Here is a 26,520-nt window from a genome sequence, read left to right on the forward strand (position 1 = left end):
ATAACATAAAATTTTTACTGGCCTGATATAACTTTTAATCCAATAACACAATAGATTTATGAAGACTTTAGATAACTTATTACAGATCCACAACCAAAAATACCAAATTTTAAGAGAGTTTTCAAAAGTATTTGATTGAATAACAACATATTTTACATAACTTTTAAAGTCATTAAAATTCTATTTAACTCTCAAAGCAATAACCTCCTAAACCAATAAAAGGCTGTAAGTTTTTTAAATGATAACTTTTTCAAATTTTTTAAAGAAATTTAGTCATACAGTTATAGTAAATGTGGATAATGATGATATCCTTAGTTGTATAATTGCTGTGTTAAAGATTCCACAATGTGTGATACTTTTCTATATATGTAAATCTCTAAAAAGGATAGAAATCCAGAAGTAGACCCCAAAAAATAATTGTTTGACTGTTTTATATTGACAACCACTAAATAAATAACACAGTAGCTAATTATTAAAAATGAGTTTTAATCACTGTTTATATATAATCTATTTCAGTAATAAGGTTTTTTTCAAAGTAATATTTACAGTAACGTATTAAATAAAATAAAATAGTCAAACTTTAGGCTTCATCCTTTGACAACAAAAATCACAGAATAATAATTTACTTAATTCAAAAATAATAAAATTTTATTTCCAGAAATATCAAATTAGTCAAAACTTTAAATTATAGAAATATTTTTTTAACAAAATATAACAATGACAGTCAACATATTCCAGTGAAATAAAGAATAATTCAATCATATCAATTACTGTTTAGCTTTTTTTGTAGGAAATACATAAATACTAACTTAATAATTGAGTTAAAGAAAATTAAATCTAATTTCGTATAGATAATATATATATATATATATATATGAAACATTTATAACTAACGGTATCTGTGAAAAAAATGGTGATTCAAAAAATAACTTAAAAAAAAAAAAACTTTCAAGAAATCTTATCACAAACTCCTGAAAAAAAATACATGTTTGCAAGTTAAATAATTAATTGGTCTTTAGCAAAATGTATTTCCTTTTTAGCAATTATGTGTTTCCTCTTTAACAAAATGTGTTACCTTATTTAAAAGAAACCTCAGCAAAATGTTGAATAACTCTTACTATAAAACCAGTGTCTCTCTCCATCAGAAAAACTATCATTTTTTGTCTTAAACCAAAACTAACCCTCTCTATCTCTATCTCTATCTCTATCTCTCTCTCGTTTTCTCCCCGTTTCCAAAGCTTTCATCTTATCATGTCATCGGAAGAACAGAATCGCACAGCAACGGAAGACGAAAAACTCATCAAAGATTGCAAGCTCCTTCTAAAGTATGGAGCTTATAAAGAAGTTCGAGAAACCATTAAGGAGATACAGCCAGTAAGAAGTCAACTGCCAGACGAGCTTGAGAGAGCGAGTGCAATTGCCGACGTTCTTTACGCCGCAGAGAACCCGCTGCCGGATGGGTCAAAAGATTTATACGGCATGGTTAGAATGACACAACCCGGACCGCTTTTGGTAAATCACTTTGAGAATCTTATGCATCTCCTGCGCTCCACACACAATCCCTTGCCCTGTCGCCACCAAGCTTGTGCTGAAGCCTCGTCCGCTTGGTCGGAGCTGTGTAGTCAAACCACTAAGTACGGGGAAAACTTTGATCAAACCCAAGGAAATTTCTTTGGAGACATGGAAGTAGGCGGCATCCAAATCGGTTATGGGGACAACCTTGATCAACCGCAAGTATTTGTCCTTGGAGACGGTAGCCAAAACGGTGGTGGCCAAGAAAATGCCCTTAGAGACATGGATGTAGACGGCATCCAAATTGCTGATGGCCAAGGAAATGCCCTTGGAGACATGGATGTAGGCGGCAACCAAGGCTGTAATGGATCTGTAGGTGACATAACCGATGGTAGTGGTCTATGCGGAGAGCATAAAAAAGAGACGGATAGTCTCATTTTTTCTGATTTGCCTGTCATAGAGAACTTGGGATGGTTTGAGGCAATGAATGTGGATCCCTTGCCGCTGCCGGAGAAACCAAAGGCTCCGCACGATCAAGCTCCATCAGAAGATGGTTCGTTTGTTTCCAAGATACTTAATGTTGGAGACATCGATGTAGGCGGCAGCCAAGGCGGTAATGGATCTGTCGGTAACATAACCGATGGTGGTGGTCGTCTATGCGGAGAGCGTAACAAAGATGGAGTGAACAAAAGAAAACAAGAGACGGATAGTCTCATATTTTCTGATTTGCCTGTAGTAGAGAACTTGGAAGGGTTTGAGGCAATGAATGTGGATCCCTTGCCGCCGCTGGAGAAACCACAGGCTCCTCACGATCAAGCTCCACCAGAAGATGGTTCGTTTGTCACCAAGAAACCAGACATTGGTCCTGCAACTGTCAATGATGTTATAATAATATCTGATGAGGAGAAGAAGAAGGAGGACGAGCACGGAAAAATGATAATATCACTGGCTGTTACAGCGAGAGTTTCCATGGACAATGGGACTAAAGTGAAAAAGATTCCATTGAATAAGAAATCAACGTAAGTACAAGATGATACTTGCTCAAGAAGAAGACTATGCTCAAGCTATTCAGTTTCGTGTTTCATTAGATTATTATCCTAAATTTTTCTTTTCTTTTTTAATGATTTGTAATTTTAATTTTGATTAATGTTGTTCATCTTCTGCTTTTAATCAGCCATTTTAGTATTACATGTTCTCTCAGCCACAAAGTCAAAAAAAAAAAAGAACGGGAGCGTATCAGCGTAATATGATTAGGGTTTTGCATATTCACTTACACAAAAGGAATATAAAATGTGTTAATTTTGGGCCTCTGCCAAAGAATCCTCAGGGCCAAATCCAGAATTAATTAAGCGTGAAATTATTACAGTTGGGTTTAACTGGCCCATCTTTATTACATGCAAAATGGAAATCGAGAGATGGTTAGGGTTTCCATATGAAAAGCAACAGCTTGGTACTCAATAAAGATTGAGCCGTATCTTTAAATTTAGGTTCCCCAACGAATACGATCACGCGTTAGCGCATAATGCAAACCTTAACTGATAACGGAAGTGTATGGGAGAAGGTTCCCCAACGAGAATGTAATCTCACGGAGGGAACTCGATAGATATTTAAATCTCGATGTCAAGAATGTAATATGGAGTTATGTGGATTTTTTTTTTTTTTTGTTTATTGCTTGGTTTGAATAATGAATCAATTTCAGTTTCACCATAATTTGTTATCTTATTAATCGAAACAAATGATATTGAATGTATATTTTTATTCCATTGATCAAGAATGCGTGTTCTTTTTTCAATTCAGTAACTATCCATTAAACATATATACGTGAGATTCTATGCGGTGTTCACCCTGAAACTCGAGACCACCTTTTCCTGCACTGTGAGTTCAGTGAAGTTCTTTGGCAGGAAGTAACTCGAGACCACCTTTTGTTTTCCACACTTGGACTGCGCTATCAAGCCGGTTGGACATGCCTGATTTATCACGTCAGTTTATCATATACCGTCAGTTTATCACGTCAGTTTATCATATACCGTCAGAAAACGAAACCTCAATTGTTTTGTTTTCCGCTTGGAGAGATGAACTCAAACTAGTCATGGAGGTTTCGTTTTCTGCTTTTTCAATTGTTTTGAGAATCGTTCATCTCTTCAATTGATTCCAGTTTTGCGATTTGAGTTTTCCTTCTCCGTCGTCTCCGGAAGTACGCTTCTCCAATAGCTCAGGAAGGTTTGTAAACCCTAAATTTTATTCGTATTTGTTTTTTTTTTTTATGATAACTACTTGATTCGAACAATGCCTTACAAATTTCGTTGAAGGATGTAGTGGATTCATGTTGAATTTTGATGTAGAATGTGACGAAACTCAAATTTCAGAGAAATTGAAGGTAATCTTCTTCTGAATCTAAGTTTGATTCGATCTCTATAGAAAGTTTCAGTATAAACGAAACTGTAACGAGTGTACTTATATATGTTGAATCTATGGTGAGTTGGTTCATAACTACTGATCCTTTTGTTGCTTGTTTATAAAATTCTAATTTAATTCTCAATGTTTTGTTGTTCTTAGGAACTTTTCCAAAAGTTTGTATAGAAGTTCGAGTTTTCAGGAAGTTTAAAGAAAGGCAGTGTGCAGGTGTTGCTACTACGTCTTGTTTGACATCGAGACTGGTTTCACTCATGTGTAGGTGTACACATATATCATTCGATTCTTTAAACTCCATTTGGTATCTCTATTTGACTGGGATTAGAGCTGTGTAGTAATCCTTAGGCTTTAGGATTAGACAGAATTAGTCTTTTTGGTAATTGAAGTTATGATCATTCTTATACAAGTCCGGAAGTTCCTTTAGTGAAGATGTGGTTGTGTGACAACTAAGACTTAGAGGACTATTACCTATGTAGAACCAATATGTGTAACGGTAACAGCTTGGTCTTTTGTTGTTTCTTTAAAGGTAATCTCTTTAATGACTCCAATTCCAAGAAAAAAGAGTAGAAGACTCCGAAGATGAGAGAAGGGCAGAAAAGAGTAGAGGACTCCGACGGGGAAGAGTCTGACTTCTGCTGTACAACCTAGCTGCAGCTACCCTCACTTCAACCTCCTTCCTTATCTCTTCAAGACTCTAGGTAGCTTTTTTAATCTCCTTAGGCCTCTTGGTCTGAACCAAGTTGCTCTCAATAGGATTCTCCAAGTTGCTTTCAATAATCCTTCAAGTTGCTCTCAATAGGATCCTCACCCATTCTCCTGATGGGAATCAACCAAAACTTCTCTTCACCTCTTCATCTTTTCCCAAGCTACTCATCCAAGTGGACAAGTGAACCAATGTTTAGATTTTTGTATCACTTGTATTGGTTTATCTGAGTTTGAAAACATGTCAAAATGACTAGTGACTTGGATCTTATGTATGTCGTGTTTTGATGATTGATGATTATTGATTAATATGGTATAATTATTATTTTGATTAGTTAATTTACTTTTGAGTTAATTGCTGTTTTAAATCTGCCTAATTTACAATTTAATTTAATAAAAAAAATAATACGACGTGTTCATAGTTCACACGTCAGTTTCAAAATTGACTTAGGAAAGTGACGCCAATTATTCGACGTTAAACATAGCGTCGTTCTTTTAAGTGAAGTGAATATAGTTTGCGTCGGGCAGTGTTTCGTCGGTTTAGTAACTGATGCAAAATTCTTAGAGTCAGTTTATAACCGACGTTACACTGAATAAAAACCGACTTTAATTAAATGCCATCTTTTTTGTAGTGAGATAGCTAGAATCTGAAAAGAAAAAAAACTGTATGATTATATATTTTTAGGTTATATACAAGGTCTCAAACTGTCACATGATGAGTATGTACGTAAAAAGGTTATCAAGATGTTTAATATGAATGATACGAAACCATTTTCTTTTTTACTGATCACTTTGACACCGAAGATGAGATGCATATATATATGGATAAGATTCCAAATACATATGCTATTTTCCAGCCTGATGTATATATACGAAAATGAAAAACTGTTAAGTGGATTTCCAAAGGTATTATTTGGATGTATATAAGCTTGTCATTATTATTCAAAAAGTTTGAAATGAACACTACAAGAAATATAAGTTTTGTTAGCAATACAAAAATGCTATTATATGTTATTAATAGTGAATTATTAAATGCTATGTTAGCGGCAGTTATAATAGGTCGCACACATATTATAGCGTTTTTGGGTTTGCTATCGTATTTTAAATATATGATAGCGTTGATTTTGACTTGCTATTAATTGATCTTCTTTATGATAGCTTCTTTTATTAACGTTGTAAGTTCTATACAATAACGTTTTATCAATTTGCTATGGATGGCTTATCTTATGATAGCTTTTCGTTTTGACGCTATATTTGTTAAATAATAGCGGTTTCTATTTGCTATTGATTATGTTATCTTGTGATAGCCTTTGGTATTGATGCTATATTTGTTTCATTATAGCGTTGGGAAAGTGTTACTAATTGGTTTGTTGCAACACTTTCTTTTGCTATAGTATTTTACAAGATATTTCATTAATGCTATGATATATGGCTTGCTAGCAGCTTTCAATTGTATGAATACGACCCTAAAACCTGATTTAGCAAACATGTCTCAAACCAACACTATATTATAAATCCAACAATTCATTACAAAATTCAAATTCATCATTCAAGTCTTCGATCAAACAGAAACAGTAGTAAAGTAAACCTGATAAGTTTTAACACAATATCACTTTATCCTTTGGCCATGCAATGGATGTCCCAATTGCATCTCCCATACATTCAATTTCAGCCGACTGCTTCCAAACTGCGGCAGCATTCACCTTCACTATGTCAACCCAAACCTTAACTGCATTAGGCCCTAAGGGAACAAAATGAACAGTCTGGTCTGGGTTGTCTGAAGCCCAACGTCCTTCAGCAACCACCTGGTTCTTTCCGCTAATCTCCATTAACTTGCACTTCTGATTTTCTTTGACAATATCATTCTACAATATTTACAAAAGAAACCATTATATTACAATTAGAATAACAGAAAAATGAGAGCCACTTTATACCATATGAAAAAGTACCTGAGAATTTTGGAGTGGGGACTGAGAAATTGGTGGATTTATCTTTACCGTCGCTTTTGGAGTGTTAGAACCTGGAGATGCAGTATTTTTACCATTTGATGCAGTTTTAGGACTTGGTGCTTGTATAGATGATGTAGGAGACCTTTGGAAAGTTGATTATGATGCATCTTCTAAAACACACTTATTGGCAGGCCATGCTACGAATGACTTGACAGAGTCGCCAAGGTATCTAATTTGTGGTGTAGGCCTCCACAGGAATGTATCTCCTCCATGTACCACATCGACAAAGACTTTGACTGCATTTGGTCCAAGAGGGATATCATTAACCAACGCTTTTGGTTCATTACACTGCCAACGACCTTCAGCCACAACTCCATCAGTTCTACCAAACTAGTCCAGCAGTTTGCACTTGTTCAAACAATCTGATGTGGGCTCTATCAAGTGCAGAAAATAATAAACTCATAAATCATTTTGCCAACATATTAGAATAAGAAGTATGATTTTGTATAAGAAACTTTACCCTAAGAGGAATCTCTTCAGCAAAAAATCCCATCTGGTCTATAAGAACACATTTACTTTCAGGCCATGCAATCATTTCACCAATAGCTTGCTCAACATTAAACATCCCTACTGAAGGTGTCCAAAGAAAGGATTTTGTGTTAATTGCTTTCTCAACCAAAACTTTAACAGAAAGAGGGCCGAAGGGGATGTCATTCTTGAAGTCCTCTAGATCAGATGATAAAAGAAGTCCCTCAGCCACATTTTCATCAGTACCAGACCAGTCCACCAACACACAGTGACGTGCTTGCGTGTTAACACTCTACAATAATTTTATTGACAAATGTAAGAAATTCGTATGAACACAAATAACTAATCTCAAATTAGCTTACTATGGCTCTTGCAGGAGCTGAGTTTTCACCAACTTCAGGTTCTTGCCTCTATCACAAATAAAACAAAGTTAGAATAACATATAATAAAACATTGTATGAAGATATTAACAACTATGTGAGTTTAACTAACCTGTCTAATTCTAGCAATCTCGTCTTCTTAAGAAAATCACTACAGAACCTCACACATTCTTCAGCTAGATAGGACTCAGCGATACAACCCTCTGGTCTTGTTGGGTTTCTAACAAAGTCTTTTAGCACTTTCATATACATGCATGCATCATGTAGTGACAACCAAGTTAAAATGCAGATGTTTAAAAGATAAACATAGTCTAAAATATAGAATACTAAAACGAAAATGAACTGGGCCACCTAGTCTAGCCTCCCTTCCAAGATGTATAACCAAATGAACCATGATATCAAAGAAGTTTGGTGGAAAATATCTTTCAAACATACACAGAGTTTCGACAACTTCAGTTTCCATTACTGAAATCTGCTCCCTATCAATAACTCGCTGACACAAGTGGTTGAAGAATGAACACAAACGAAAGATTGCAATCCTAAGACCTTTTGGTAGTAAACCTCTGAGTGCAACTGGGAGGAGTTGTTGCATCAACACATGATAATCATGTGATTTGAGACCTGTTACCTTACACTCATCTAATGATACAGCCCTTGATATATTTGAACAATACCCATCAGGCCCCTTAAAGTCAGATAGTCATTTGCAGAATATCTTTTTCTCTGACTTAGATAAAGACCACGAAGCAGCTGGAAGATAAGTTCTTTTACCTTTGGTACTAGGGTGCAAATCTTTCCTAATACCAAGATGTTCCAGATCTTTACGAGTATGTAAACCATCCTTTGATTTCTCACAATGCAATAATGTTGAGACAATACTGGCAGCTACATTTCGCTCTATATGCATGACATCTAAATTGTGTCTTATAGGCAGTTCCTGAATTATAAAAACAATTCAATCAAAAACCAATACTTTAGAAAATTACTTTAAATTGATTCTGAAAATTACTTAATATAATAGGATGCAAATAACATACCTCCCAATACAGTAGATTGAAGAATATTGACATTTTCTTCCATCTGGACAACTCTTCTTCGTCTACATCCTCGTCTTCCTCTTCCTCAGAATCACTAGATAAACCCTCATTGTCATGTTCTTCTTCAACACATGGAGTTCTTTTTCTCTTTCTCGCAGATTCTTTAAAACTCCCGAAACTATTTTTGTAGTTTCTCAAAATATGAGAAATATCTTGACCAGATAAAATCCTAGACTTTCTCCCATGTTCTACGTGTCCATCAAACCAAGCCTTTTTAACCCGATACCTATGTGCTGGTGGAAGACCCTCTCCATGACACATATAAACATGCTTCCTGCCAAACTTAAACCACATACTATCTATGTGTTTACCGCACAAGGGACAACCCATTTTTCCCTTCACTTTGCATCCAGCAAGATTCCCATAGGCAGGAAAATCACTAATGGTCCACAGAAGCATTGCTTTTAGCGTAAACACAGATCTACTAAATGCATCATATGTTGGCTCTCCTTTGTTCCACAAATAGTTTAGATCCTCTATAAGGGGTTCTAAATAGACGTCAATAATGTTACCATGCTGATGTGGACCAGGAATGAGCAATGTGAGCATAATATTCTCCTTCTTCATACATAGGTGTGGAGGCAGATTGTAGTTTACCAACAAGACAGGCCAACAGCTATACTAACTATTCTTCATGTTAAACGGATTAAACCCATCTGTGGATAACCCAAGCCGCATGTTCCTTTCCTCAGCAGCAAATAGAGGATATTTTTCACTCATTTGATCCCAAGTGACAGAGTCTACAGGGTGTCTGAGTTTCCCATCCTTGCTCTTGTTAGTAGAATGCCACCTTAAGGTTTTGGCCATTTCCTCAGACCTAAACATCCTTTTCAACCTTAGAATTATTGGAATGTATCTTAAAACTTTCTGTGGGACACCTTTCTTTACTTCACCAGTTTCCTTGTTAACCTTCCACCTTGAAGCATTGCAATGTGGACACCTATCAAGCTTCTTCAACTTCTTTCTGAATAGGCAGCAATCATTGATACAAGCATGTATCATTTGATAACCAATATCAAAAGACTTCAAAAATTTCTTCACATCGTACAATGATGTATGTAGCACGTTGTCATCAGGTAACATCTCTGGCAGTGTCTCAAGTAGCTCATTGAAGCTCCTGTCAGACCACCCATTTTGTGTCTTAAGTCGAAATAATGAGACAATCGCTGATAGCTTACTATGGTTTGCACATTTTTGATATAAAGGTGTTTCTGCGTCTGCTAACTTTGCCAGGAACGCATCTTCTTTCTTTTCCTCTCCCTCTGCAATTTCAGAGAACTCATCCAACCCAGCCAACTCCTTATCTAAATACTCAGCAGCTCTATACAACCTAGCAATCTCTTCATTACACTGATTTACTTTGCTATCACATTCAAAAACTGAGTAAACTTCTTCGTTATGGTATCAATCCTTACGACACTTGTAGACCTCATCCATACCCCTGGTTACTAGATGATCAACAACATCAACCCCTAAGTGACGATCTTCATTACAACAATCTTTGCAAGGGCAAATTATCAACTGATTGTCATCATTATCTTCACCCACAGCCCGAACAAAATTCCATGCACCTCTCTCATAAGCAGGATCAAGTCTACAAATGAATGACAAGCAAAACATTTATTAAATACCCCAAAACCCAGCGAACAACCAGAACTGTATAAATTAACATCGATATACCTGCAAAGATGCACCCATTCCTTGTCCAGCATTATATGATTCACCTTAATTAAAACCGTTAGAGTAACATGTCATACCGTGACAACACTAACTAATTCTCTTACCAATTACACTACGAGAAAGAAGCTACAACAGTCATTGCAATCCAAATAAAAAACACATCAAGCATAAACAGATACATAAACAGCTGAAACCATGTCAATGTCATATCTCCACCAAATAAAACTCAATACAAAACTGAAACCACAGCAATGTAATAACTCCACCATACATAACACCTCAAAACTGGAAAGATAGAACTTACCTGTTGTAAGTTCTATTGAGAAAAATGTCTAGCTTGTTAGAAGGATATAACCTGTCACCAATAATGAGAAAACAATATCAAAACAAGTACACATTCCTGAATAAAAAATAAAGCTTCATAGACAAAGCGAAATGAAGCTAAATCAAAGCCAAGTGAAGTATAAGAGAACATATAAGAAGCTAAATCAAATCCAAATCTCAAAAGAAAATAAGATAAACAGCAAATCTAAAGCATAGTCAGAAAAAAATTGTTACACACCACAACTCTAAACCACATAATCCTAAATCTCAGAACAAAATTGATACACAACCCTAAATCTGAAGAAAATTGAAACAAACAGCAAATCTAAAGAACCTAACCCTAAATCTCGCCGTCGACGGCAAAATAAATAACAGAACTAACACTATAAAGACAAAACCTTACCTCGCAAAATGAAATCGAGCTGATATGGGGAATGTAAGGATGAACTTATGGCCAGCGAGATGGTTTATTGTTTCGACGAAGACGAACTGATGTCAAAGAGGATTAATTGCTTCAGTGTTATCGTCGGAGATATCAGTGGAAAGAGATGAGGGAAGAGAGAAAAACACTAAGCGACACGAACGAGGAAAAAAAAACATAAGTGTTATGTTATGTCAATGGAAAAAAATTACATAAGCGTTTCGAAAAAAGGAAAAATGTACCGCTTAATGAAAATTTCCCTCCAATACCAAAATGTCCCGATTTTAGTCTTTTTGATATCATTTTCATATCTTAGCCTTAGTATAATGTTATCAATAAAAACCAAAATCTTGAATTTTTCGGACATAGCACTTTTAAATAATGCTATCATAATATGTTATGAATGTATAGTTTTTTTGTAGTGGGAGTTGCATGTACATGTTGACGTTGATAGCCAAAAAAGAGCACATGCGGATATGTCTATACGTTTTGTTTAATTACAAAAAGAGTAAACCATGTAGCCCAAAACAGCTTAAAACAATAACTCATTTTGTAAACAGTTAATTAATTCCACATATCATGTCTCCTAAATAATGAAGATCTTACAAATTATACAATCCAACGTAAATAGAAAAAAAAGAAAAGAAAAGAAAAAAACAAGTTCAATTAGCATTACAATTGGAAAACATCATATCAAGAAGGATCGACGATCTACCTAATTAAGTTTGTTGTTACTTGTTAGTATACCTAGTATTATCAAATCTTGGAACCGTTCTTGTTCTCGAAGCATTAGGATTAGCTCTAACATGACCCACCATTGAAACCTGAAGTGCTTCTTCTTCATAAGCTCTCCTCTCCATCTCCTCTCTCATCGCTTTCTTCTTCCCTTTCACTACCATCGCCACCACCAACAACCCTAACAGAAACGCTCCAATTATTGACCCAATCACACACCCAACCGCCACTTTCCACCGGCTCAATCTCCCTCCGCCACCTTCATTTACTGCCGGAGACGACGGTGGCGTTACCACTGCACCACCACCACTTTCTTGAGCTTTAACCACGAGGGCGTAGTGGCCTTGTGTTGTCCCCAAGCAAACGTAGGCTGAAACTTGCTCTCTAAACGTTATGTTACCGTTACTTGTGAAGCAAGCACACAATAGAGATGAGTTCTGTTTCGTGTTAGGTTTAGGGTCACGGCTTGCCTTGCTGCTCAAGAATTTGATCAAAATAGGGTTCTGCTCCGTTCCCATTACGTTAATCTCATAAGGGTTCATAGCCACACCGTCCGGGTTAGAATTGTAAGCCAATAAACCGAGAACCGGAGACACGAGCTGGAAATTGTAACCGGTTAAGTTATAACCGGTTAAGTAAAGATAAGAAGACCAGTTAAAACCCAAGTTCTGTCTCACCAGCATCACTCTCTCAACACATGGCTGCACCGTCAAGCCCGGACCTAAGTGAAACTCTCCAATTGTTGCACCATGTCTTCTCAAACTGCCGCATCTAAACCTAGCCGTGGCGATATCAATGGAGGAGAAATTCGAAGGAAGATGAATTTTCTGAATCGTGCCAGTCTTGAAATGTATGTTGAAGTTTCTGATAGTGTAATCTCTGATCATAAGATCAAGGAGATGTGTTGATTCAATCGTCTGAGATTTGGATCTCTGTAAATGAAAAAGAAAGATGATCATGAAGATGAATGGTATAGAGCCCATGTGAGGAGGATCCAAAGATTCTATAAGATGAATCAAGTTGTTAAGGCTTTGAAGAGAGAAGTGATGAGGAAGGAGAGAAATAGATTGAGTATGTTTAACTTTGTTGGCATGTGTATGGGGGACATACATGATCAGTGTACAGTATATACTATGTATCTTTATTAAACATAATAATCAATAAGCATGACTGATGTTTTATAATGCTTACTATACTATCCTACTTGTTTTCTAGCCTCGTGACATTACTTTACACTTTGTAGTCTTGTAAGATCATTGCTTCTATCTAATTTATTTATTTACTATTTTTTAAAGTTTTGATTATATTCTTTTACCATGTAATAATACATTAACAAGTGCTTTTCATGCCCCCACACTCTTCTAGAAAAGTCTTTACTGTAATGGCCCTAAGGAATATCCAGTAATGTTTTTACTAAAAATGTTATTTTTTCCATCAAAACCTAGTTGTAAGCAAACAACAAGAAGACACTTTTATATCCAATTCGACAATATGATAAGGTTCTTTCTTTCAACATTTTAAATCGCAATGATGCAATAATTTATTCTATTAAAATCCGGATAGAATGATACAACCCGGTCTAGTAATGTAGATGAAAAAAAATGACAAATGACAATAATTACATCCTAATTCAGTGAATCTTTTGGGAAAAAAATGGTCAAGTAGTGGATTAGATCTCTATATGAACGCATGTGGAAGCTAGGTCTAATGGTGAGAAAAAGAAATGGGTGAATGATGATGAAGAGGGCATGGGAAGAGGACGATGATGGTCATCATTGCACCTTTTTCTTATTAAGAAGATAGAAATTGGACTATTTCAAAAGCTCTAGAAATCACAAAGTTCTAGAGAAATTCGATGGAAGAGAAATCACAAAAGTTCTAGAAATCACAAAGTTCTAGAGAAAAGCCTTGGACCATATTGACACTACAGTTTCACATGGATTAACAAATATAATTTTTCAATGCAAGATTATGGAACACATATAATCAAAACTATAACAAACAAAAAAAATGAAATAAAAGTATTATTTTCAAAATTAACCAAGGTGGTTCTTTTTTTCCTGGTTTTCTAATGAGAGCAAAGTTTCTCAAAGAAGTAACTATACGATGTTTTTCTTTGATTGCGCCTCACATTACTTACAAACACAGTATAAGTCAATGACAACTACAAGAAAAGATCTGAAGATTACACCAAAAAGCACACAAACAAAGTCTTTTGTTTTTCTTCTTCTTCTTTAATTTCTCCACCTTCTTCATCTGTTAGTTTATCAATTTTACATACATTTCCCTGTCAAAAAAAAAAAAAGAAGAAAAACTTAATCTTGAAATTTCGATTGTATCAAGAATGGTTTGCAGAATATTAGAGTTAAGATGAGGATTAAACCTTGGCTCATAGGATTAAGCTTTGCCACCTTCTGGTAATGTGATCAAACGAGAACCTGAGTCATAGATCATCTCCGTTCCACAGCTAAACCAAAACAATCTAAACATTTTAAGATACGTGATAGAACTTTTTGTGATAGATTCGAGTCTAAAGCTGAGGCACTTACCCAGAGCACTTGACATTGTTGGTGTTACCATCGTTGGAGATGGAAAGTATTGTTCCAAAGAAAGATACATTCTCTGTTCCACAGTTTGGACAAGGGCCCTGTGAAAGATAGGTTCCAAGAAAAATTATAAACGTTTCATAATAATCATCTCCAAGTCATATAACTTGGTTTGCAGTTCAAGAACTTAATCTGAGATGATAATTGATGTTTTACCTTCAAGATCAAGAAGTCTTTGATGATCAGTTTGGTGAGTGATAGCGCCAGATATACAATTGCAGGCACCGCAGCAAACCATGTGAAAATGAAACTGAACGGTTCCGGAAGCTGCAAAAGAAGAATTTAGATAATGGTGCAAGAAAAATTGGAAATGTTACGCGTATTATATTCTCCAAACCATAAAAGAAGAATCTAAAGAAGTTTTACCTCGAGCAGGTATGTGATTTCAAAACCCGTAACATCATCAAGGAAGAAAAATCTGGAGAACGATCAAAGAAAACAGCAATGTTAAATCAACTAACAAAAGCTGAGATCATGTGATTAGAAAGTTGAGAGAGGAACATAATCGAATCGGTACTCACAGTCCCAAAGCAACAACAGTTGCTGGTACATTCAGTAAGAACATTTTGAAGTAATCAATGGCAAGATCACTGTAAACCTGCATAAATCAAGGAGGTCTCACAAGTCTATAAAATCTCAAAAGTATGTCCCAAACAATGAATCTAATGTTATGTACTGTAAATGTCTAAAGAATAAATGGGCTATCAGAACAATTATACTGTCCTAAAAGTGTTTACCTTTTTACTACGAAGACTGCACCTTGGACCCTCGCACACAATTTCACTTCCATCCATCTACAGAAACAATCATAATGCTCATCCAGTTTACACATGTAACAAGAAATAGTATTTGTTAAGTATAAAGAGATTTGAAACCTTTAGTTTCATTTTGAGCTTATCGTATTCTTCATCACTCAAGATTGGATTTCCAGAGACATAAGCCATTGAAGCTTCAAGGAATCTTTGTTCATCAGAACCTGCAGTACATAGATAAAAACTCGATCAAGAATCAAGTATTTATAGGCGACTGGATCAAAAAAAAAAAAAAAAAAACTATAGTGTTTCATTACTTAGCATGACAACACTGCTTCCTTCCCACATTAACTCTTCTTTAAGGTTATCAAACTCTTCGTTAGACATAATCGCCTTGCCTTCGTAATAAAACGACTGCAAAAGATATAAGAAACATAAAAAAAAAAAAAAAAAAAAAAACACAATCCTCAGACTTTGAAAACTTCTCTTTCATAATTTAGGTAACACAAAATAAATAAATAAACTTTTATTATTTGGTGTTGTTACTTGCATCGCTTGGAGAAACTCTTGTTCCAGTTCGCCGATGGTTCTCTTCTCATTCTTGTTGATGCTACAGTAAGGTAAAATCTTGCTATCAACTTCTTCCCCACCAACCTGACCTGAAGACAAGTCTCATAAAGGACCAATCTTTTAGTTGATTAGAGCATAAAAGACCAAAAATCTCAACTTTTTTCCACACCAATTATGTTCCCAAACAAGATCAGAATTCAGAGGCATCACAACAAGTGTTGATCCGTTAAGAGGCCTTACAAAAAAATCTCAAAAGGTTCAATTTTTTCTCAGAAACAAGAACAGACGCATCACAAAGATCTCAAATTAAAAGAGAAATCTTTGAGATTTACAGTAAGGGAATCCAGATAAAAATCGAAACTTTAACTTAAAAGTGACAATCGAACCTGATTGATCGGTGGAAGCTTGAAGGGGCAATAAGAGAAGTCTTCGTCTGAGAGAAATCGATCGTGCATGGCTGAAGTGAGGAACAGAGTGTGTCCTCGAAGGAGAACAAGTGTTGATGGGTTTGCGAGAAATCGAAGAAAATCTAGGGATTGATAGAGTAAAGGCCATCATCTTACTGCTCATTTTTTTTTTAATTCTTCTGAGAAAAAAATGATCTGAGCGAGATCGTTGTTGTTTCTGGGAAGAAGAAGGTTGAGCTTTTGTGTGGTTGAGAATTGAGATATTGATGTTTTGGAGTTTTAAGTTCCTTCTGGTTTTTTTTAATTTGTGTGTGTTTTGTTTCGGACCAAAATGTCAGTATCTCCTATCCATCGAAACAATTTTTCAAAAACTCCTGAATAGTAAAAAGATAATATTATAGAAGGTTGTTAAAAGTTAAAAGTAATAAGTGTTCAACAAAATTAAAAGTTAAAAGTAATAAGTGTTCAACAAAAAACACAATAGTTTAGTGGTTGCAAATTACATGCGCTATATATGTTCAGGGTTCGAATCTCATTATACAAGATACAACTAGGGTATTATAACTGATACAAATTGATCTTTATTTAACGGTACAATTAGTACATTTAGAATGTTTGATTTTTGTTTAAAAATTGTTAGAGAGTAGTTTCGTTTTTTCGAGGAGTATATAGAATTAAAGTGGATAAAGGTAGGATACAATTAAATCCGTTTTGTTTCATTTCAACGTGTTTGGACTTTGGAGGGAGAATTAGAAAGGAGATAAGAGAAGCAGGATCGTGTGGCGATTAAGAGTTCCACGTCAGCAAATACATATCCAAAGTTTTTCTTTTCAGACATACACATTTGATTGACTACTAGTCTACTACTATACATATACAATAATACGCAAAGTAACTGATTTTATCACTGTAAAAGTTTATAAAAATTTAATAAATAATTTATCAAATTGAACCTTTTCGTGACAAAAAACTCAAATCTAACTTTCAAAACATTTTTTTAGTATTGTTTGGAATGTGTAATGCCAATGACTCGATCATTATGTAGTTATGAACACTAATTTAATTATTCATAAGTTTGTTTATTTAAAACAAAATTCATGATAGTTCACTAAAAATATTTGAACTACATCATCGAATAAATTTCATATCATCAAATAAATATTGTTTTGATACATCATATTTTAATTCTTTAATAATTAGATTAATATATGAGTTCCTTTTCGATATTAACCGTATCATAAATCAAATAACCATAATGGTTAATGTTGGGGTTACAGAAAAATTATAATTTTAACCGATGGTTAAAAATATAACCGTGGTCATGCCTAGTTGGTTTAACTGATTCCACCTAAATCGTATTATATAAGAGAATTTATGAATTTTTTTGTTATATATAAGGATAAACAAAATATTTTCAAGAAATTAATATTAATTGATTTTTATATTACAAAATATATATAAAAATGAATATACTACCGTTCTTGATTAACTGAAATTTCATTTATATTTTTTTGCTAATAATTTATTTCATTGTCCAACTCCCAAAAATACAAGAAAATCCTGCAAAGTATAGAATTAAACACAAAATAATATGTTTTCAATCACCGTTAATTTTTAAACATATTATATATGTATATATATATATATATATATCAAATTGAAGCCGATGATGAGGAGTTCAAATCTACATTTCAAAATTTAAAATTTTAATATCTGTACTTTTAGAAATGTTTAGAATCTGCTTATAAGGATTATATTGCATATTGTGTATATATTTTGACTTAGCCTGATTAATCTCCATTAATGGGAGATGAAAGGCAAGGCTGAAATAGATGGCACAATTAGAGGATTATTTTGCACAAACCCCATAATTCTTCATCGGTTCCTAATATATTTTGATTTGAGTTTTTTTTCTTATTCCTAAAACATTAATTTTATAATTTATAAAACTCAAATAAAAAATGTTCATTTATATCAAATAAATATTTATCTAATCTTTGCTAGTTTGAAAAAAGATTCAACTATGGTAATTTTCCAACAAAATACTCTTGTATTATAATATGTAGAGATTATTTGTTAACAAAAAAAACTCTATGCACCAAATTTCTAAAAACGATTAGGCAGAAAATTGAAATGAAAGGTAAAAAAAACTATGACTCAAAACATAGATACTTTTTGTGTACAGCCCATATCTTTTGGGAAAAAAAACTTAAAAATACCCCGTCTAATTTTTATTTGGAAGTTTAATACTTCATATTTTTAAATTGGAATAAAAATACTTCGGTTAAATATTGTTGGACTAAAAATACTTTATCTTTATAATATTAGTAGATTCATACCCACGATTTAACATCCCTAAAAAGACGTGACGGAATAGTGTAACGAGGTTAACTTTCACTGTTACATGACTCCGTCATGCTAGTTAACGGATGTTAAATCGTGGGTATGAATCTACCAATATTACAAAAATAAGGTATTTTTAGTCCAAAAATATTTAAGCGAAGTATTTTTATTTCAATTTAAAAATATGAGGTATTAAACTTCCAAATAAAAATTAGATGGGGTATTTTTAAGTTTTTTTCCCCATATCTTTTTGTTTATCTTTTGGTAGTTTAAACGTTGATTTTGAGGTTTATTTATAGATAATCTCATGATAATAGAGAAGTTGTGGATTGTCTTTATGATGATATAAAAATCAGCCTACATAAGAAGTGGTTGTAGATAAGTAAGAAGAATTAGGACATAGCCTCACTGATGTAGTTTTACCAATTATGTAACTAATTTAATAAGTGTGATACAAAGACCAAGAGATTTTAATTAATGCATAAATTAGCCTATTACAAAAAATTCTTAAAACCGACTAATTGGCGCATTAGCCTTTTAATTACATATCATATCGTTCAAACACTTTCAAACTCACTTTTTTTTATTGTGATTTTTCTGGTGACTCTTAACTTGTTGCTCACTTACATTAAATGGAAGACGCCCAGTGACCTACATTGCATACCAAATAGGAAGAGGTGTGCGCTGATCAAAAGGAAGGCTCGCTAGCACTTCATTATAAATATCGGTGCACGCTTGAGACCATCTCCCTACATTCAGAGACCCCCTCTTCATCTTCCAAACATGAGCATCTTCCTTCCCAACAAGAGCATTTATCTTCTCTGCAAGAGCAGCTTCCTTCTCTGCAAAATACTTTTGCAGTTCCTTCTCTCTTGCAGCATCTTCCTTCTCTGCAAGATCTGTAAGAGAGGCATCTTCTTTCCCTGCAAGAAAGGTCTCTTCCACTGCAAGGCGGTGGTGGAACCGAGCCCTCTCTGTCCAAAAAAAACAATCACATTTAAAGATCTAAACAAATAAATAGAGGAAAGATAAAAAGTCGAGAAGAAAAGTAGGACTTACTTTTCTTAAGCATATTTAATGCTACCGAAACATCATTCTTCCCACTTAAAAGGGAGATCTCATAATCAAGGATCTCGACATTCATTAATAGAGTTGAAATTAAATCACTTTGTGGCAACCGCTTATAGGAAAGAAGCATTTCTCCTAAATAAACAAACATGTTGAAATTAAATCACTTTGTGGCAACTGCTTATAGGGAAGAAGCATTTTGAAATACCACTAAAAAAAATCTTTAAGAACAGTACTCTAATCTCTATAAAAACCTAAAAGAAACAGACCAGCAAGACGAAAACGACGGACGGAGACGGAGAGAGGATGTTAGAAGCACGACGACGACAACTGACGGAGACGGAAAGCAGTGGAAAATGTTCATTTTCGTGAAGCAAACGGTTTATATAGTGTGACTTTTTTTTAGGGCAAATTGTGTTTGTCCCTTTTTATACCTATATTGGGCCGTTGGGATTTTTTTAGTGTTATAGTTATATTTTTTGAGTGGTTAATCTTGGAAGGATTGTAGATTTTTTTGTGAATTGATGTGATATACTTGATAAGGCTGTCAGAATCCAAACTAAAAGATGATGAAAGGCTACGACTTGGTGCATTAATTATTTGTAAGGTGACTTTTATATCTAGTAATTTAGCAACCCAAATCTCATCAGTGCTAAGGATTTTCTGGAATAATGTGGATTGATGTGGAAAAATTATGTTTTTTAGTCCAACAAATATGTCAAAGCGCCAGAATCACCGGCAATATGTTAAATAATTTTTTAACTTTAAAATGTACAAAAACATCACAACAATTAAGTAATGTGAACCACTTCTATCGGCAAATTAACATTAACGATCATAAGAATACACATACTAACATTGATATTTTGAGTTTAAGAAACTTCATCCAAAGCTGTTGTATTCAATTAAAATTCTGTAAAATCAATTTGCCATGAATTTATTTAAAATCAAGCCTTCAATACATACTCAACATAAATGTTTTTTTGTGAGGAATTAGTGAAGCACAAGGAAACAAAAGTCTCTTCGCAATTTATTCAACTATTAGGAAAAAAAATTATAACCGAATATGTCTTGGAAACAATGTTCCTCGAACATAATCTCTAACAATCAACTCCACATAAACTTCATGAAAACTTTTATGCGTGAAATAAAATCTGGGATAAATTTGACCAACTCCACAGTAAAACCCCTAATGTTACTATTTTAGTTTTTTGGATTCTAAAATATAATAATCAGTAGAGAATTAAATTTGTAGTGGACTGAATTATATACATACAATACTATCCCTGTTTCGATATGAACCATTGTTGATTGGATTTTTTAAGCTTTCATAGATTTTAAAATTTTAGGCACCAAAAAGAATTTGATTAATATATTAAAAATATAATCGTATTAAAAATTTGAAATTTTAGTGAATTAAATCAGTGTGTTATTCTGTTTACTACTAATGTATATTTAAATATCAAATCGATTGTGTGTACTCTATTCGTATTTAACACCTATATAGTGAAAGATTTGGTCGTATCTGAGACTCAATCGTTGAGGCCTTATATTGAAGAAGGCCTCGTCGTTAATGTTATTTGAAATTGGCCCTTTTCACTAATTTTGAGCCCATTTATCTTTGCTAATACTTTACACCAGCGGTTTACTTAACCCTTAAACAGCCAAATCTTGTACCGTTAGATTAATCACTCATCTCATCCTGTCCGTTCGATTTACATCTTTCCTCACCTACGCGTAACCCTTACCATAATCAGAGCCAAATCGAAAGAAGAAGAAACAAAAAAAAAAAAAAAAAATACGAAACAGAGAAGAAGAAGAAGCGAGAAAAGAGAGATGTCGAAGCCGAACAGAGAAGATTAGGGCTTTGGTTGGATTTTCAAATACCGAAATAAATTAGTATCTTAGTTTTCTTCGTCTTCTGTACTTGTGTTTCTCTCTTGTGCTTTTTGATAATTCAAAGGTTCGTTTTTTTTGTTTTTCCTACTGTTAACTGTACTGTTCTATGTTCTTCATATTGTCACTGTAATCTGTCTGCTGTTTAATGGGTTTCGTTGCTTTTCTCTGGAATTATTGTGGGAATGTATCGAAATGGTTAATTGTGTTTTCCTTCTTGCTTCAGATTTGGGGTTCTGGGTTCTGTTTGGTTATGTTGGGATATCAACAATAGAGGAAGAATTAGGTTTCTGACTTTAGATTAGATTATTTTGAAATGTTTTGATTCGGTGAAGAAGTGTACTTTATAGCATTTTGAATATAACTAGTATCTCTTTTGTTGTTGTTGAAGTTCCTAAGTTTACTTTCATGGATACTAATTTCTCATTGTAGTAGACTAATGAGTAATGAGTAATGATTACTAATTATACTAATCTCATTAGTAGACTAATTGATTTGGTAATATGCTTACTAACTACACTAGCTTCTTATTGGAGTGTAGACAAATGTAAAGTGTGAATTTTTCTTGTTGTGTTTATTGTTGCTCTGTGATTTGATTCAACTCGTGTTCTTATTTTTTGTTCTTTAAAATGGCTCTAATGTTACTTCTGTTGGTGGTGGTGATTGGTCGTTATGCTCTCTTTGATTAGAGTGGATTTTATTGCTTTTGGTTGATGTCTATTTCTTCACGTTTTGCTGCCAAGTTTTATTCTTTTTTTTTCATTTAGTTTTTTTTGTTCTTGTGTGTTGTTTATATAGGGTATAAATAGGCATGTCTTCTGATACGGCTAAGGAAAATGCATCTGTTGTCGATTCATCTTTGACTGATTGGAAACAAGATTTAGGAAACTCTGATGATCCAGGTAAATTGTGAAGCTGAGTCTTGTTATTCGCTTTTTCTTGTATTTTCTAATGGAAATCTGTGTTTTGTTTTGTCTGTTTTGTTGTAATCGTGTTTGAATATAATTTGTAAAGAGAATTCAAGTCACAGAAGGAAAGAAGACCATAACCTGTCCAAGGTGGATGTTGAACGGCGCAACTTTCCTGATCAACTTAAAAGCTCAAACCCGAATAAAGATAGTAAACCAGGGTACCAGACGAGATATTTCATTATCAAAAGTCTGAATTATGAAAATATTCAAGTTTCAGTCGAGAAAGGGATTTGGGCCACTCAAGTAATGAATGAGCCAATATTGGAAGGTGCTTTTCATGTAAGAAACTCTCCTTTTTAGTTTGCACCATTCTGTAATCTTATATTTAGTGTCAGGTATACTGACTTTATAGTCTTTATGTAGAAATCTGGTCGAGTGATTTTAATCTTCAGCGTGAACATGAGCGGATTCTTCCAAGGGTATGCAGAGATGTTGTCTCCTGTGGGATGGAGGCGAGATCATATATGGAGTCAGGGAGGTGGTAAAAACAATCCGTGGGGACGTAGTTTTAAAGTGAAATGGTTGCGGTTGAGTGAATTGCCTTTTCAGAAAACACTTCATCTCAAGAATCCTATGAATGACTACAAGCCTGTCAAGATTAGTCGAGATTGTCAGGTATACCTATAGTTTATGCATTGGTTGTCTCAAAACCATATAATGACTCGGGCTAAGGTTTATGGAAATGACTTGACTTATGTTCCTTAAATGTGTGCATGCTCTAGGAATTACCGGAAGATATCGGTGAAGCACTTTGTGAACTCCTTGATGCAAATAGCTGCGATGACGGGTTGCTCAATAGGTACCTCCTCGAAATCTAAGTGGGCTTTTTGGTTCTTAGATCTGCTTGTCCTTGATTCTATTCTCTCACAGCTCTTCAAGGGATGATTATTCAACAAAAAGGTCCCGCGCAGAACCTCCGTCTTCCTCTGGAGATGAAGAGTATAATAACAATCTTTGGGGCCATACAGCGATGCCTTACCCTCCTGCGGTCTACCCAAACCAGGATGACCTCAGCAGATTTCATCTTGCACAACAGAGAGGATATGGAGTACACTCGGAATATCTCCATACATCATCAGGTGCATCTAACTCTCACACGGAGCAAGAAAAATCTTTACGATTTAACTGGTGGGGTTTGCCTTTGGAAAGCCCTCTTGCGAGTTCCCTAACCGATGATGATTTTCTTAACATGGTAGTGGCATATCTGCTTGTAATTTATGCTGAGAATTTCATCCAATTACAGCTTCTTGTTTTCGAACTAGATATTTTTGTAAGTCGTGTTGTTTAGCTGAATCAAAGATAGTCATGACACACTACTGGAAACTTGGTGAAAACATTTGTAGTATATTTCAAACTCTGAGCTATTTTCAGTGAGCTATTCCTGATCTATATTTTATCAGGGTCTGGATCAAGTTTAGCCTTTTGCAATGATGTTACAGGGACTTCCTTCTGTTTGCTTCTGGAGCATCATGAGCTCAGGTTCTGTTGTTTTCTCATTTTTGACAAAGTCTTGTGATTGTGTTTTTTGTTGTTTTTGCAGTCTTATGAAGAATACCTTGAAACCCACAGCAGATGCATGAGACAACTTGATCATCCTGTCAGTATGTTTTATCCATCACTATTTAACAATCATTATTGCTATTTTTGGATTAAACTTCTGACTCGATCTGATAATACTTTTGAGTTTCCTTACTTTTTTACGACGTGTATATTCATTTTTTGTCATATTATCCTCGAGATGCTCATAACTTCATAATCATCATCGGTTGATTCTTACATGGTGAAACCATCTTTTTCTCCGCAGGTGATGCCACAATCACGGGCCACACAAGAGCCATCAAGTAAAACAGATGATGTGTAAGCTTGCAAAAAACCTTCTGATGAACCAAATAAAGCTTCAATTTTCCCTGCAGTTTCCTGATTGTTTCTGTCTTTGTCATTTTATCAGAAGCAATGGTTCATCAAAAGACAGGTCATCATCAAGAAAGAGAGGACGAGATTCATCCTAGAGTTCAACTTCAAACTCCAAACTCTACTACGAAAGACCACCATTAGTAGGATAGTATGGTGATGTGGTGATGTGGAGAAGTTGTTGTGATGTTGTAATTCATGTTCATTTGGTCTGGTTGTTTATAGAAACCAGAAGATTCTAACTAAAAGTTTTTTCATTTGATCGCCAAAACTTGTACAGTTTCAAACTTGGCAAAACGTAAATTTTGGAAACCTAAACGGCTAAACCCAAAATTGGGGTTTGTAAGTTCTTTTAGTTATAAAGATGAGTTTCCAGTCATACTTGGTACCGTGTTATAAAGTCATAACCGCAATAGAACTAAAATCTCCTTTTGCAACATTACAACATCTAGTCTCGATCTATGTATCTGGCTTGAGTCAATCAGAGATCTGTAGAAGATCCAGAGATGGATTTCAGTGTCTGGGCAGGAGACCCTCTCTCTGCGCCATTTCGTAGAGACCAATGCTTACAAGAACCTTAGCGTCAGCTGTTTTGCGCCAGAGCTCTCTGTATGGAATGAGTCGGACTTTGATGAACTCACCATGTTCACGGAGTCCTGTCTCTTTGCCTTGCAAGTGTCTGATAGTCTCTTGTTCCACTTTTCCTCTGTAAAGAAACACGCTCATCTCTTCATCACAGCCTCCCTGAGCCAGAGAGACACCAAACGAATAGAAGCAATCAATCAGTTTCCAACCATATTTTTTAAGACTACGAGATAATGAAACGTTTTTGAATGTCTGCAGCTTGTTACCAAGACTACTAATATGAGACAGGTATACTAGAAAACCAGAAGATGGTTAGAGCAAGGATTACTTACGGGAGAAGGGAAAATCCTGTGACCTGTAGATGGGTCAAGGAAAGCAGTGAGATCAACCATGTCTTCTTTTTTCAGTTTTATACCAATCTCCTCTTCGACCTGATATATCCACGAAACAAATGCCATGAAACTTGCGTAAAACACGAGTCCAGATAATTTGTCAGACTCCTTTTTGAGTTATACTTCGAACTCTCTACAATTTCAGGTTCCTTTGGTAAAACAACTAAAGATCCAAAGCATATAACAGGCTATTTCATCTGCAGTCACAGTATTTCTTTGGCAAAGTTGTCAAATGTTCAATAAAGATAGAGAGGTACCTCACGAACAGCAGTTCCAACAAAGTCACCTTTATCATCATCCAACATTCCAGCAGGTAATTCCAGAACTATCTTCCCAGTTGGAACCCGAACCTTCAGTATACCAAGTACAATGTGATATTTTGTTTCGGGAAAATATTAAACTACATGAAGATAAATCGATACCTGTTCTGTAAGAACCGCATAAGATTCACCATCCGACTCCAAGAGAATGAGCACGGCTACAGCTGGTCCTCGTGCAAATACAATACCTGGAACCTAATGGCGTTTTAGCTTTAACAAACTAGCATATATATTTAATGACTACATTGGTTGAAACAGAACACAAGAAGATGATGATAAGATACCTTCTGACTAGTTTCATTATCGAAAATATCCGCTTTGAATTTGAGAAAGCCAATTCTTTTACCAAACATATCAACTCCCTGAATTCATCATATCATTGAAGACCATTTGATCACTACACTAGCAAAATCTCAATGTGTGTGTTTTAAGATCAATTTACCTGAATAAGAACTTGCTTTAACGTCATTGTCCCATCAGCTAAGATTCCAGACTCTGATTCCAAGTTTCTTAGCCAATTCCTAAAGAGAGATGAATCTATTGCATCCCTACACACAAACACAAAGATTGAAATCGATTTAACCATATTTTCTGAAATCTAGGGAATTTGAAAAACTCACCTGAAATCAGAGGATGAGATCCCCGGAGCCGCGGAGACAAGGACAGGTTCGTTGGGTTGGCTCGTGAGCGTGATGGATTGAGCGAGAGAGGAAGAAGAACAAGAAGACGACATTTTGCAGCGAAGAATCAGGTTTGCATGGTGATGAAGAAGACGAGGCAGAGAGCGTGAAGGACATGCGAGTAAACGCGAAGGAAGAAGAGTAAACCCAGCCATTGACGAGGCTAAGCAAATTCTTCTGACTCACACAGTCACACTCCTTGGGGAAGATGGAAAATTCAACACGTGAAAGTTTAGTGGGCTTTTTATTTTGTCAAGCCTAAATGGGCTTTGAATTAGG

The 26,520-nt window shown here is 34.9% G+C and overlaps 5 protein-coding genes and 1 pseudogene across 16 annotated transcripts; 2 read left to right on the forward strand and 4 right to left on the reverse strand.

Moving 5' to 3' along the window:
- The first annotated feature begins 1,191 nt into the window (after positions 1 to 1,191).
- LOC147929861 (uncharacterized) lies at positions 1,192 to 2,626 on the forward strand. Its single transcript, XM_087480145.1, has one exon. The coding sequence runs from the start codon at positions 1,252 to 1,254 to the stop codon at positions 2,533 to 2,535; it is 1,284 nt and encodes a 427-aa protein (XP_087336271.1). The 5' UTR covers positions 1,192 to 1,251; the 3' UTR covers positions 2,536 to 2,626.
- Positions 2,627 to 3,341: 715 nt separating this feature from the next.
- Positions 3,342 to 10,200, reverse strand: LOC147929862 (uncharacterized; annotated as a pseudogene).
- Positions 10,201 to 11,537: 1,337 nt separating this feature from the next.
- On the reverse strand, positions 11,538 to 12,871 carry LOC104737202 (uncharacterized). The gene has a single exon (XM_010457310.2). The coding sequence runs from the start codon at positions 12,850 to 12,852 to the stop codon at positions 11,737 to 11,739; it is 1,116 nt and encodes a 371-aa protein (XP_010455612.2). The 5' UTR covers positions 12,853 to 12,871; the 3' UTR covers positions 11,538 to 11,736.
- Positions 12,872 to 13,749: 878 nt separating this feature from the next.
- On the reverse strand, positions 13,750 to 16,760 carry LOC104737203 (PGR5-like protein 1B, chloroplastic). Of its 4 annotated transcripts, none has more exons than XM_010457311.3 (11): positions 16,055 to 16,760; positions 15,645 to 15,757; positions 15,416 to 15,512; positions 15,222 to 15,322; positions 15,084 to 15,140; positions 14,868 to 14,944; positions 14,713 to 14,764; positions 14,503 to 14,613; positions 14,290 to 14,387; positions 14,124 to 14,207; positions 13,750 to 14,027 (listed from the first exon to the last, which is right to left on the reverse strand). In XM_010457311.3, exons 1-10 carry the CDS (start codon positions 16,236 to 16,238, stop codon positions 14,138 to 14,140), a joined length of 960 nt encoding a protein of 319 aa, XP_010455613.1. In that variant the 5' UTR covers positions 16,239 to 16,760; the 3' UTR covers positions 13,750 to 14,027; positions 14,124 to 14,137. The 4 variants fall into 4 exon arrangements, with proteins under 4 accessions (XP_010455613.1, XP_087337025.1, XP_087337026.1 ...); XM_087480899.1 differs by having other exon boundaries at positions 15,649 to 15,757; positions 16,055 to 16,450; XM_087480900.1 differs by having other exon boundaries at positions 14,124 to 14,222; positions 16,055 to 16,398.
- A 4,475-nt stretch (positions 16,761 to 21,235) lies between these two features.
- LOC104737205 (uncharacterized) lies at positions 21,236 to 24,643 on the forward strand. Of its 8 annotated transcripts, none has more exons than XR_015578296.1 (9): positions 21,236 to 21,449; positions 22,181 to 22,284; positions 22,397 to 22,632; positions 22,717 to 22,968; positions 23,076 to 23,152; positions 23,224 to 23,545; positions 23,754 to 23,954; positions 24,158 to 24,210; positions 24,302 to 24,643. XR_015578296.1 is itself a non-coding variant. In XM_010457313.3 (9 exons), the coding sequence occupies exons 2-8, from the start codon at positions 22,194 to 22,196 to the stop codon at positions 24,196 to 24,198; spliced, it is 1,080 nt and encodes a 359-aa protein (XP_010455615.1). In that variant the 5' UTR covers positions 21,236 to 21,449; positions 22,181 to 22,193; the 3' UTR covers positions 24,199 to 24,210; positions 24,302 to 24,643. The 8 variants fall into 8 exon arrangements, 4 of the variants coding, with proteins under 4 accessions (XP_010455615.1, XP_010455614.1, XP_087337953.1 ...); XR_015578295.1 differs by having other exon boundaries at positions 23,754 to 23,950; XM_010457313.3 differs by having other exon boundaries at positions 23,894 to 23,954.
- Positions 24,568 to 26,451, reverse strand: LOC104737206 (nudix hydrolase 14, chloroplastic). 2 transcript variants are annotated; one of them, XM_010457317.3, is made up of 7 exons: positions 26,182 to 26,451; positions 26,004 to 26,109; positions 25,846 to 25,923; positions 25,664 to 25,756; positions 25,499 to 25,591; positions 25,182 to 25,280; positions 24,568 to 25,008 (listed from the first exon to the last, which is right to left on the reverse strand). In XM_010457317.3, the coding sequence occupies exons 1-7, from the start codon at positions 26,394 to 26,396 to the stop codon at positions 24,778 to 24,780; spliced, it is 915 nt and encodes a 304-aa protein (XP_010455619.1). In that variant the 5' UTR covers positions 26,397 to 26,451; the 3' UTR covers positions 24,568 to 24,777. The 2 variants fall into 2 exon arrangements, with proteins under 2 accessions (XP_010455619.1, XP_087337954.1); XM_087481828.1 differs by having other exon boundaries at positions 25,846 to 25,958; positions 26,182 to 26,435.
- Positions 26,452 to 26,520: the final 69 nt, after the last annotated feature.

Source organism: Camelina sativa, chromosome 13, assembly GCF_030686135.1.
Source record: "Camelina sativa cultivar CO46 ecotype springtype chromosome 13, ASM3068613v1".
NCBI classification, from domain to species: domain Eukaryota; kingdom Viridiplantae; phylum Streptophyta; class Magnoliopsida; order Brassicales; family Brassicaceae; genus Camelina; species Camelina sativa.